Source organism: Lemur catta, chromosome 4 (genome assembly GCF_020740605.2).
Source record: "Lemur catta isolate mLemCat1 chromosome 4, mLemCat1.pri, whole genome shotgun sequence".
NCBI lineage: Eukaryota > Metazoa > Chordata > Mammalia > Primates > Lemuridae > Lemur > Lemur catta.
In genome coordinates, this window is record NC_059131.1 from 54,908,986 (window position 1) to 54,921,348 (window position 12,363).

General features: G+C 50.1%; 1 protein-coding gene across 1 annotated transcript; it reads left to right on the forward strand.

The window, feature by feature from the left end:
- Positions 1–5,600: 5,600 nt before the first annotated feature.
- ANKRD53 (ankyrin repeat domain 53) lies at positions 5,601–11,663 on the forward strand. Its single transcript, XM_045550623.1, has 6 exons — positions 5,601–5,770; positions 6,059–6,215; positions 6,565–6,764; positions 7,960–8,124; positions 8,544–8,664; positions 10,932–11,663. Exons 1-6 carry the CDS (start codon positions 5,601–5,603, stop codon positions 11,622–11,624), a joined length of 1,506 nt encoding a protein of 501 aa, XP_045406579.1. The 3' UTR covers positions 11,625–11,663.
- The last annotated feature ends 700 nt before the right edge of the window (positions 11,664–12,363 follow it).

Consider the following 12,363-nt stretch of genomic DNA (forward strand, 5'->3'; position numbering starts at 1 on the left):
CCTTAAAAAGAAATCCTGCATCCCTAGCTATCACCTCTCAACATCCACCCCATCCATTCCCTCCCCAGCCTTAGGCAACTAATAATTTAATTTCTATCTCTGTGGATTAGCCTATTCTGGATATGTAATATCAATGTAGTTGTACAATATGTGGTCTTTTGTGACTGGCTTCTTTCTCTTAGCAAAATATTTTTGAGGTTCATCCATGTGGTAGCATGTATCAGTACTTCATTTCTTTTTATTGCCAAATAAGGTTCCACAGTATCGTTATACCAGTTTCTGTTTATACATCAGTTTATGGACATGTGAGTTATTCCCACTTTTTTGCTATCATGAATAATGCTGCTATGAACATTCATGTTCAAGTTTTTATGAGTACATATGTTTTCATTTCCCAGGTATGTGCTTAGGAGTGAAATTGCTGGGGGTCAGATGTTAACACTACATTTAACTTTTTGAAGAACTGCCAGACTGCTTTCTAAAGTGGCTGCACTGTTTTACATTCCCCTCAGCAGTGTACAAGGGCTCTAATTTCTGTATATCTTCAGCAACCCTTGTTATTAATAATATCAGTCTTTTTGATGATAGCCATATTAGTGGATATGAAGAGGTATCTCACTGTGATTTTGATTTTCATTTTACTAATGACTAATGATGTTAATCATCCTTTCCTGTGCTTATTGAGCATTTATATATCTTCTTTGGAGAAATATCTATTCAGATCCTTTGCCTATTTTTAAATTGGGTTATTTGTCATTATATTATTGAGTTGTAAGAGTTGTTTATATATTCTAGACACCAATTCTGTTATAGTCCTTTGCCAATGATTTGCAAATATTTTCGCCCATTCTCTGGGTTGATTTTTCACTTTCTTGATGGCCCTTTCAAGCACAAATCTTTTGGGGTGTTTTTTTATTTTGTTTTGTTTTTGTTTTTGTTTAGACAAGCTCTCACTATGTTTGTTGCGCAGGCTGGTCTCAAATTCCTCGGCTCAAGTGTTCTCCCACTTCAGCTTCCTGAGTAGCTGGGATTAAGGCACATAAAGCACAACATTTTAAAATTTGGATGATGTCCTGTTTATTTTTTCTTTTGTTTCTTTTGGTGTCACATCTAAGAACCCATTGTCTAATACAAGGTCACAATGATTTATGCTTATGTTTTCTTCTAAGAGTTTTACAGTTTTAGCTATTATATTTAAATCTTTTGTCCACTTTGAGTTAATTTTAATGTATTATGTGGGCTAGGGGTCCAACTTCATTCTTTTGCATGTGGATATTCCGTTGACCCATTTGTTAAAAAGACTATTCTTTCTTCATTGAATTGTCTTAGCAAAAATCAGTTGATCATTAATATGAAAGGTTATTTCTGGACTGCAAATCTATTCCATTGATCTATTTGCTATCCTTAGGCCAGTACCACAGTTTCTTAGTTACTGTGGCTCTATAATAAGTTTTGATCAATAAGTGGAAGGGCTCCCACTTTTTCAGGGTAGTTTTTTACTATTCTGGGTCCCTTGAATTTCCATATGAATTTTAGGCTCAACTTGATTTCTGCAAGGAAATCAGCTTTATTTAATGTAATATGAATTACTTTAAATCTTTCCACTCTCTTGCTTTTTGTTGAGTCAAGTTTTTACTAGGTTGCCCAGGCTGGTCTCAGGATTGATTTGGGGAATATTGCCATCTTAATACTATTAAGTTCCTTCTGATCCATGAGCATGACACCATCAAACTGGTATTAACTGATTAACACTTAAAGTGTGCACTTATAGTATAAATTCATCAGGTGTTGGGCAGATGGGAGGGGGAAAAGGCGATGGGTATATTCACACCTAATGAGTGCAGTGCACACGGTCTGGGGGATGGACAGGCTTGTAGCACTGACTTGGGTAGAGCAAAGGCAATATATGTAACCTAAACATTTGTACCCCTGTAATATTCTGAGATTATATATATATATAATTTTAAAAAGTTACCTTAAAAAAAAATTTCCCTGGCTAGAACCTTCAGCACAGTGTTGAATGGAGCTGCTAGGAGTGGGCATAATTGTCTTTTTCCTAATCTTAAAGAGAAATAATTCAGTTTTCCACCATTATGTATTATGTTAGCTGTGGGTTTTTCATAGATTCCCTTTATCAAATTGAAGTTAATTCTATTCCAAGTTTGTTGAATGTTTTATCATGAGAGGTATAGCCAGGCATTGTGGCTCACACCTGCAATCCCAGCTACTTGGGAGGCTGAGGCAGGATAATCCCTTGAGAAGCTCAAGATCAGGCTGGGCAATATAGTGAGACTTCATCTCTCTCTCTCTCTTTTTTTTTTTTTTTTGAGACTGAGTCTCGCTCTGTTGCCTGGGCTAGAGTGAGTGCCATGGCGTCAGCCTAGCTCACAGCAACCTCAAACTCCTGGGCTCAAGTGATCCTCCTGCCTCAGCCTCCCGAGTAGCTGGGACTACAGGAGCGAGCCACCACGCCCGGCTAATTTTTGTTTCTATTTTTAGTTGACTGGCTAATTTTTTTTTCTATTTTTAGTAGAGATGGGGTCTCACTCTTGCTCAGGCTGGTCTCGAACTCCAGACCCCAAATGATCCTCCCACCTCGGCCTCCCAGAGTACTAAGATTACAGGTGTGAGCCACTGAGCCCAGCCCTGGACATAATTTCTGAGTCCTTGCTGTGGAACTGAGGGCAGGAACAGGGGCCCACTTCTCTCAACAACAACCTGCTTCATGAGCAGGGTTCTGAACAAGGGCTGTAGCCTCTGGTCCTCTCAGTTTGCCTCTCCCATCGTGAGGCCTCAGCCCCATGAAAGTAAGTTGGGGCAAGCAATCAGGACCCTAATATTCTCATCTTCCATACCTGGGGTCAAGCCTCTGCCCTGTGAGTGGAGACTGGGTGGTATAAGGGAGCCCTTAGTCTCTCAGCTTCACTCACCAGGAATTTAGCTTCTGCAGCTTGGGGTCAGGGGAGGTGTGGATGATAGTGAGAAATGCTTGAGTGGGAGCTGAGGGAAGAGAGAGCCCCATTTCCTTGGCCACATCCACCCAGCTTGGAGCTTCAGTCATTGCTCTGACATAGGGAGAGAAGGGAGGGAGGAATTTATGGTTTAAGTATCACAAATTCTCACAGTTCTAATTGAGATTTAATAGATTTTCCTGAATAGATGATTCTTCAGTTGATGTATTCCCTTAGGGCAATTCCCAGGGAATTTACATAGTTGGTTTTTAAAATAATTTTCACTAGTTATGGTTGTTTCCTGGGGAGTGGGTCCACAGAGCTCCTCATTCTACCATTCCAGAAGAGAAAGTCACGCATAGGTGTTCAAGACAAACTTATTCTAGATCTTAGAAGTCCAGGAGACATTGGAATTATATTTTGGGCTCCCTCTGGGATCATTTGGATTAAGCATGATGCATAGATGCCAGTCTGAGTGAATAACCTCTTGGACCTGAGAGCCTTGTGGTAACTGCCAATCTGGGAGGCAGTCAGGGAGTGGGGAAGACACAAGCCCAGGCAGGGCTCTGCTGATCCTCTGGTGTTTTCCCTGAGGCTGAAGAAAAGGATGCATTGAGATTTGGTGTATTCACTGGGAGCACTGGGCAGAGCAGGGAAACAGGCTCACAACTTGGAAATCTGATTTGAGGGATATGATGTGTTCTTTAGATCTGTCCTGAGCAGATCTCCCCACCCCCACAATGTGGTGAGAACCCAGATAACTGCCTTCATCCAAATCTGGTCCCAAAATCAGACATTCCCTCTCCCACCTGTTAGGACCTGCCTTTCAAGCTTCCTTTCTCCTCCCGTGGGTCAACCCCAACAAGACAGCATTATCCACTCCCCCCCCCACTACAACTGGATGCTCAGGGTGCTGACCTGAAAGTCCTGTTTCCTACCCTAGGACCACTACAGCCAGAACCCAACCCACACTAGAGGACTCCTAACTGCTCACAGCCAAGTTCCCCATCCTGCTACCATGGTTGGTTGAGCACTTCAGCTTCCCCAGCCCCAGGCCCCTCTGAGGGTGTGCCCTTGCCCTTACCTGTCTCAGCACTCTAAGCATAGTTCTTCATTTTCACTTACCTGGCCATTCCCTGGGGCATACCTCCTCTCCTCCTGGAGGACAGGGCACGTACAGGTTCCAATGTCCCCTAGGGCTTCACAGGACCCTAGCCCACACAGCTCCTTTCAGGGCCCCTCCCACTGGTCCTAATTATTTTACCCAATAGAGAATTTAACTTCGGGAGTTTTTACTAGTCAGGCTTCAGTTGAATGTGACAGAACTCAGTCCAAACTAGCTTAAGTTTCAGAAGGACCCAGAGGTGGTTTAGAGAACAGGGGGAGGAGCTGGCCTTGGGCATGGGCCCTGAATGTGGAGACAGTGTCTCTCAAGCTCCTGCCCCCACTTCTCCCTGACTTGCCTCCTCCCCTCAGCCTTGCATCTCCCTTGCCTGGGACCGTAGAACCAGGGCAATACCTTTATCATTCCCTTCTGAAGAAGAAATCAAGTCTTTAGGTATTTTCTGCTGTCTGCCCTTCTCATGGTCTAACTTCTGTTGTTCCGCCAGGCACTGTCTGCTCAGCTGCCTGGCACTGGCCAAGGGGTCTTCTGAGCAATGCATCCTCCCCTGCCAAGGACTTGCTCAGTTCTTATATCCTCCTGCCTCGGTTTCTCTATCCTCCTGCTAGTAATCAAAGAGTCACATCAGAACAGTATTTTCAGTACTATTAGCAAACATTTATTTAAAGTCACAATATTCAATGCTATCGATTGTTTGTATAGTTCCTCTTTTAGTAATGGCAAATTTGTAGATAGCACTTCTCTGCTAGTGCAGTTCTCACAGCTTGCATCCCTTCACTTCTTGTGAAGCAAGTACTACTATTCCTCATTTTGCTGATGCAGAAACTAAGACAGAGGTCAAGTGACTTGCCCGAAGCCACACTGCTAACGTGCAATGTGCTTGTTTCGCTGCAGGTGGAAGTGTAAGTAGATATAAATTACCTTCCTGGAGGGTAGTTTGGAATCACACATTGACAGCTGAAAAACATCATTCTCTTTCATCTAGCAATTCTACCGCCAGGAATCCATCCTAAGAAAACAACCCGAGTTTGACCCATTTTGTTTGTGCAGCACATGTGAAATGACTGCTCATCCATCACGATGTTGGGCTACGTGCTACGTGCGTCACAGTGCACATTTAGTATGTGGAATGACAATGGGAGCTAGCTCATAATATGGCGCTAAATAGATAAAAAATGTATACGTTTCTCCATAGGCCGTGATTTATGTGGGTGGCGGGACAGTGATGTTTAATTTCCATATTGTGCTTTTCTTGTTTTCTATTTATTATATTTATAATCGGAAACAAAAACTAAGTGTCTTTGTCGTTTGATGCTGAGTTTCCAGGGCTGTGGGCCCAGGCGTGGGTGGGGGCGTTGCCCGGGCGCCGAGCGGATTGGGAGCGGGAGGTGGGCAGGGGTCCCCGGGCTCTGCTCCCAGCGAGCGAGGGAGGGGCCCGGCCGGTAGTACCGCCAGGGACCGAACGCTAAGGCCGGGGGCGCTGCCCCGCCCGGCCCGGCCCGGGTCCGAGGAGTTCCAGCCTCGCGATGGCCTCGGCGGGCAGGGCCTCTCTGTGGGCAAGAGCCGGCAGCCGGGACTTGGGAGCGGGCGCCTGGAGGGGAGCTCGTGCCCGGTCAGCTTCACGTGGCTTCGTGCAGCGGGCGGGGAAAGTCTGCTCGAAGGTTGCCTGGAGTGACGCGGAGTCCAAGCAGCCCAGGTAGGCCGGGAGGGAGAGTGGCCCGGCTGCGGGACGCGAGAACCCGGCCCCGCGCCTCCCTGGCGGGCAGGGCCTGGGGCGGGCCTGGGCTGATGCTGAGGCCCGGAGGGCCAGGGCTTCCCTCCTGAGAGGTCCCCGGGGCGGTGGACGACGGTCGCTTCCTCATTGCCTCGCCGACCAGCCAGCCCCCGGCCTGGCCTCCCCGAACGCCGCGGCGCGCGAGCCACTGCCCTCGCCACGCGGCGCCCCTGCGCGGGGCACCCAGCACCGCCACCGCGCCTCGCTGAGCCCGCCCCGCCCCCACGCTGACTCTAGCCTCACCGAGGGGCTGGACCGGAGGGCGATCGGGAGCTATTACGAACTGTTCGCGGCCGCGGTGGGCAACGTCGAATGGTTGCGGTTCTGTTTGAATCGGCACGGCAAAAAAATCCCGACCGACTACAAGGTAAGAACCTGGAGTGCGGGGGCGAGGACTGAGGTCCCACCCTGCAAAGAACTCCTCATATAGTGGTCACCTGGCGAAGATCTGCCTCTGGAGCATCCAGAGATGTCCTTTTCTGTGTAGATCGTCCAAATTCATCTTCCGCAGGGGGAGGACCATTTGAAGGCAGGGAGGTAGCGTGAGCCGATGAGCACACACTGGGACCCGGGAAGGGGTGTGAGTGATTCCCCGGGGTTTGCGGAGGGGACAGGGAAGAAAGCAAGGGTAACTCCAAGAACCTGCTATATAGGTTAAACTGTGAACCCAAGGACCTCATCCCATTCAGCCTCCTGCCTGGCTCTGGACCCCACAGGGCTTCACTGCCATCCATTTTGCAGCCCAACGGGGCAAGCTTGCATGCCTGCAGATTTTGATAGAAGAGTACAACTTTCCCGTGGACCTGCCCACCAAAAATAGCCAGACTCCTCTGCACCTCGTCATTCACAAGGACAACAAGACCATGGCACTCCCCTGCATATCTTACTTGCTTGAGAAAGGGGCAGCCCTCAATGCGTGAGTCCAGCCTGATTCAGAAGGGTGGCTTGGAGCCTGGACAGGCAGGAACCCCACTCCTAGGCAGAAGGACTATTGGGGGTGACAAGGATTGGGTCCCCCATAAAGCAGTCATTGAGCCCATGTGGTATAGTGGTTAGGAAATTGGGCTTTGGGAGAGGACAGACCCAGTTCACAGCCTAGCTTTGCCACTTGCTAGCAAAGTAGCAGCACCTTAGCAAGTCACTCAACCTCTAAGCCTCAGTGCTCTGGTTCCCAAACCGACCTGTACGTTGGAATCACCTGGGGAGCTTCAAAAATACAACTGCCTGTGTTGCAATCCAAAGGTTGTGATTTAATGGGTCTGTGGTGTGACCTGGGCTTCCAAACGTAACAAATTCCCAGGTGTTTCTAATTTGCAGTTAAGTTTGGGAACCACTGCCTCAATGCTGTCAACTGAAACTTGGTAGGATAACAGGGCATGAGAAAATGCATGGCATATAGGGAGACTACATTCATTCAAAATATTTACCGAGCATGCACTATGTGCTAAGCACTATGTCTGAGCTAGGAAATGCAGCAGTAAACACACAGAAATAGCCCCTGCCCTCATGAAGCTGATATACTTAGACAGTAAATTAGCAAATGAATAAATGAACAAAATCCTGACAGCATGGGAAGTGATCATGAAGGAGATAAACAGGTGATGGGTAGGGGGAGGATCCCATTTCAGAAGAGGCAATCACCTCTAAGGAGGTGACATTTAAATTGCAACCTGAAAACCGAAAGCCAGCCATGCAAAGAGCCGGGGAAAAGGGTTGTAGGCAGAGGGAACATCATATGCAAAGCCCATGTGTTGGGAGAGAGTGGGCCAAGGCCTGAGGATGAGGGTGAGGAGGAGGCAGGGCCATGGGGAGGGGACAGAGGGCTGGTTGGTATAAGAGTGGATGAAGTCAGTGGTCTCTGAGCCAATCCCACTCTCCTTCCAGCAGTTCTTAACTGTCACATGCCCTCCATAATCTGATTTTTATTGTTCATTTAGTCCAATCTCTCCTTCTACAGTAGAGGAAACTGAGGTACAGAGAGGGGAAGGGACATGGCCAGGGCCACCCAGTGGCAAAGCAGGACCTGGAAACTGGTATGCCACCTGTCTGATGGGCAGATGCCCTTTGTCCTTCATTTTTGCCCTCATCACCCCTGGCGGGGCCCTCCACAGTCAAACATGCAATGGCTCCACGCCACTGCACCTGGCAGCCCGTGATGGTCTGCTGGGCTGTGTGAAGGTCCTGGTGCAGAGTGGCGCTGATGTCCACGCCCAAGATGCCATGGGCTGGAAACCCATCGATTTCTGCAAAATAAGGAACTACCGTGCCTGTGCCCGGTGAGTGTGAGAACCACCCACAGCCCGCCACCCCCTCCCTCTCACCCAGCCTGTTCCTGAGGGCCCTCACCCAAGGCTGAGCCTTTAAGGGGAGGGTGTGGGGAGCCAGATGGCTGGGAGATGAGTCTGCCGAAGAGGCCCCTGCCCAGGCTCTGGGTTGAGCATCACCCTCCTTCCTTGCCCTGGGCCCCCTGCCTCCTCAGCAAGTGGTGACCAGGCCACCAGACACTTTGTTCTTGCATCCCAAAGGATGTAGTTAGCCAGAGGGCCCCTGGGCAGTCGGAACAGGTCATCTTGCTCATACCATCTCTGGCAGCTCCTCTCACCCCCTCCAGGCCCTCAGCAGCAGCCAGTCTTTCCAGCCCAGGTGGAAGCTCAGTCACTGTGGGATGACATGCCCCGCTCCACCTTGGCAACAGGTTCTTGAAGGATGCCATGTGGAAACGGGACAAGAGTGACTTTGCTCGTGAGATGGGGAAACTGAAGAGGCTCAAGGACCAGCTGGCCCTCATGGAGCAGAACTACCTGACTGAGTATCAAGTAAGGGCAAGCCGGGCAGGGGCACCAGGCGGCAGCTGCCACCCTGGCATGTGAGCAGGAGGCAGTGACCCACGTGCTGTGGAGAGGAATGGCTAGAAGCACTCCCACCCAGAAAGAACCTCCCTCTCCTCACGACTCTGGCTGAAATTCCACCCTTATAAGCCACTCCTTTAGGTCAAAATCCTGTTTTGTGTTAGAAAGCAAAGACAGCTTCAATTTGGAAGTATTTATGAGCCTCTCCCAGTGCACTGCCTCCTTCAGGGTGAGAATCTCTAATGAGACCAAGGCCCTGCCTTATAATTGGGATTCAAACTCCTTCCTTCCAATAGACTCTGTGCTAGGCACCTGCTAGGCCCCAAGGCTCAGAATATGTGCTTCCCACACTCAAGGGGCTTAGTCTAGTAGAGGAGGCGGGTTGTATTCCCATCGAGGAGGAGAGAACCCAGGAGGGTGCCAGAAGGGATGATGCTTAAGAGGAATCCTTAAAGATGGGCAGCAAGGGGCTGGGCATGGTGGCTTATGCCTATAATCCCAGCACTGTGGAAGGCTGAGGTGGGAGGATTGCTTGGGGCCAGGAATTCAAGACTAGCCTAGGCAATATGGCAAGACCCCATCTCTACAAAAAATAACAAAGATGGGCAGCAGTTGGCTAAATGAAGAAGTAGGAAAGGGCTGACCAGGCATAGGGAATAGCTGTGTGGAAAGGCACAGAGGCACATGGGCATGTGGTGTAGCAGAGAACTGCAAATTCAGCGTAGCCGGGTATCACATGTGAGTTGGAGGTGGACAAGCTAGAGATTTGTCAGGGGACCAGATTGATGGTTGGGGAAGAAAGGAGATTTTAAGCAGGTATAATTACACAGGATGCAAAAATCAGAAAACCCAGAAAGAATATGCTGGGAGTCTTAAGTGGATCCTGAAGTGGGGAGGGCTTCTGTGCTGGCGAATCCAGCACACCAGCTGCTTCAGCTGCATTTTTCTCTGGCTTTCTCAGCCCTATCCTCCTCTGTTGTTGGTGTCACCAGCCCTCACAGTTGCACACCTGTCCAGAAGAGGCAAAACCCGTCTGTTTCCTGTGGCTGTAACCATTTCCAGAAGCACCTTGCAGATCTCCCCTCATCTCTTATGGCCTCAATCAGCCATATGCTGATTGACTTAGGTCTGGGGCAAGGCCGATGGAATTATTATGATTGGCTTAGCCTAATCAGAGCCTACCGCTGGAGCTGGGTCAATCTCCAAAGCACCTGATTGCTTAGCAAGTCTGAGAGTGAGACAACAGGGGCAGGGGGAGATTCTGTGACAACATATGGAGGATTCAACTCCAGTGGAGGCAAGAGCAGAGCTAGATCCAGTTGTTGCCATGCAGCCTGGAGAGCCAGCCAACCATATCCTCCCCTACATGATTTCTCAAGGACTACCACTTCTAAGAAGTCTGCTCAGATTAGCTCCTCGCAATTCCAGGCCTTCCAGACCTTTCTGCTCTCTCCTTTCAGAGTAAGGATACAATTTACATTTCTCATTTCCCATTTTTTCTTTTGAGACAGGGTCTCGCTCTGTTACCCAGGCTGGAGTGCATTGGCGTCATCATAGCTCACTGCAGCCTCAAACTCCTGGGCTCAAGTGATCCTCCTGCCTGGGCATCTGAGTAGCCAGGACTACAGGCACACACCACCATGCCTGGCTAAATTTTTTCATTTTCTTTTTTTTTTTTTGTAGAAACAGAGGTCTTGCTATGTTGCCCAGGCTGGTCTCAAATGATCCTCCTGCCTCAGCCTCCTAAAGTGCTGGGATCACAGGCAGGAGGCAGCACGCCTGGCCCTCATTTGCCTTTTCCCCATTAAACCAGAGACTCTTTTATGGCAGGACATGTCTTCACTATCAGATTGGGGATTCCTCTGGGGGGAGGGAGCTTGTGTCCCTTTAAGACTTGAGGTTTTCCCTGGGGTGAGGACTCTCTCACTTCTCAAGCTGGAGATTCACCTAGGGCAGAAGCTGTATCTCCCCCATCAGATTGGAGGTCTCTCCATGGGAGAGGCATTGTCTCCCCCATCAACCCAGGGGATCCCTTATGGCAAAACTTCTCTCCTCCAATCATGAGGTTCCCATAACGCAGATGTTTCTCTCATCAGACTCAAGGTTTTCCTGGGGCAAGGACAGTCTCTCCCCAGTCAGACCCGAGGTTTCCAAGGGTTATAACCAGAGTCTCCTTCACAGAGGCAGAAGGGGAGCAGCCCTCCACGACTGTATCGTGCCCTCTGTTGTTGCAGAAAAAGCACAAAATTCTGAGAGAAGTTGATTTCAAGAAGTGGCTCCATTGCAAGCTGCAGCACCCAGGTCACTCTCTGGTCCCCAACACCAAGCAAGCCCAGGCCATCACCCTCTCCAAGACCTCAGGGAACCAGGGATCTCGGTGTTCTAGGAGTTTCCACCCCTCTGTAGATGCACGCCTGCAATGCATACCACTGCCCACCGAGACACCCACACCCACCTACACGCAGCCCAGAGTCAGGCGGCGCATGATGTGGAATGTCAGCAACAACCCTGCCAGACACCCCAGCACCCACATCAGCTTCCCGCAGGGCATCCGCGTCGGGGTGCATCCAGACCCCAGCCTGGAGCATGACTTCAGCAGCTTCCTGGAGGTGACGCCAGACGGGCACGGTGGTGCGCGGCTGCACACGGAGGACGGCCACTGGGTGGCGCCCGTGCCCCAGCTGCCTTTTGAGGTGGTGCTCCGTACACTGTACCCACGCGCGCGGCCCTACAGGATGAAGGTGCCCCAGGGCTTTCACTCCATCAGCATGAGGGAAGTGCCCCGGAAGCGGTACTTCGGTGATGACACCTTCTGGACAGACACTCTGGCCATGAACCTGCGTCAGACATTTGACGAAGCCTTCCTGGCCGCCCTGCGAGCTCATCAGAGGCTCCCTGCCTTGCCCTCCCCTGAAACCAACCCATAAAGTTATTTGGTAGCCTCTCCACCTGAGGCAGCCCGGTGAAGGCTGAGGTGTGGTTCGCGTTGTGTGTGAGGAGGCAGGGGAAGAGGTGTCTATGGGCTTCCCGTTGCCAAGCTCAAGGATAGGAGTCCCCTGCTTACCAACCCCCTATTCAAAGCCCAGACCCCAGGCCTCCCTTCTCTCGGCAAAGAAATCTCTTGACCACTTCCCCCCACCCCCAGGAAATCTAAGTTAGGTTCAGAGTAGGGGTCAGTCACTATTCTGGGCCCTAGCATTGTAAAAGTGACACTTTGGCATCCCCACTGCCCTCCCAGCCAGCCCACCAGGGACAAGGCTTCCAGGATGGAGGGACTGCTGGGAAATTCAGTCCCTTGTTCACATTAAGTCCTTCCTGCTGCACGCTCTGAGCCTCACTCTTCATCTCCAGATCCAGAATGGGGTGGAGGACAGCTAACGTGTCACCCTGGCATGAGCTTCCCTGCTACTATCGGTTGCCATCCCTTATTCCCAGCTGCCACTAAGGTTTCTGCAGCTTATGGAGGCACAGGCAGCACATCTGGGGAGAGGGAGATCTGCGGCTTCAACTGGAGACTGTGAAAGCACTTGTACTTCTGTAGTCCATGAAGGGTTGATGGGGACTGGGCTGCAGAGAGAGGGGTGACCAGGATGGCAGTGGTGACCCTGGCTGATGATTTCCCTACTTGGCCCTCTCCCCATCTTTTGTACACATCACTACAATTCA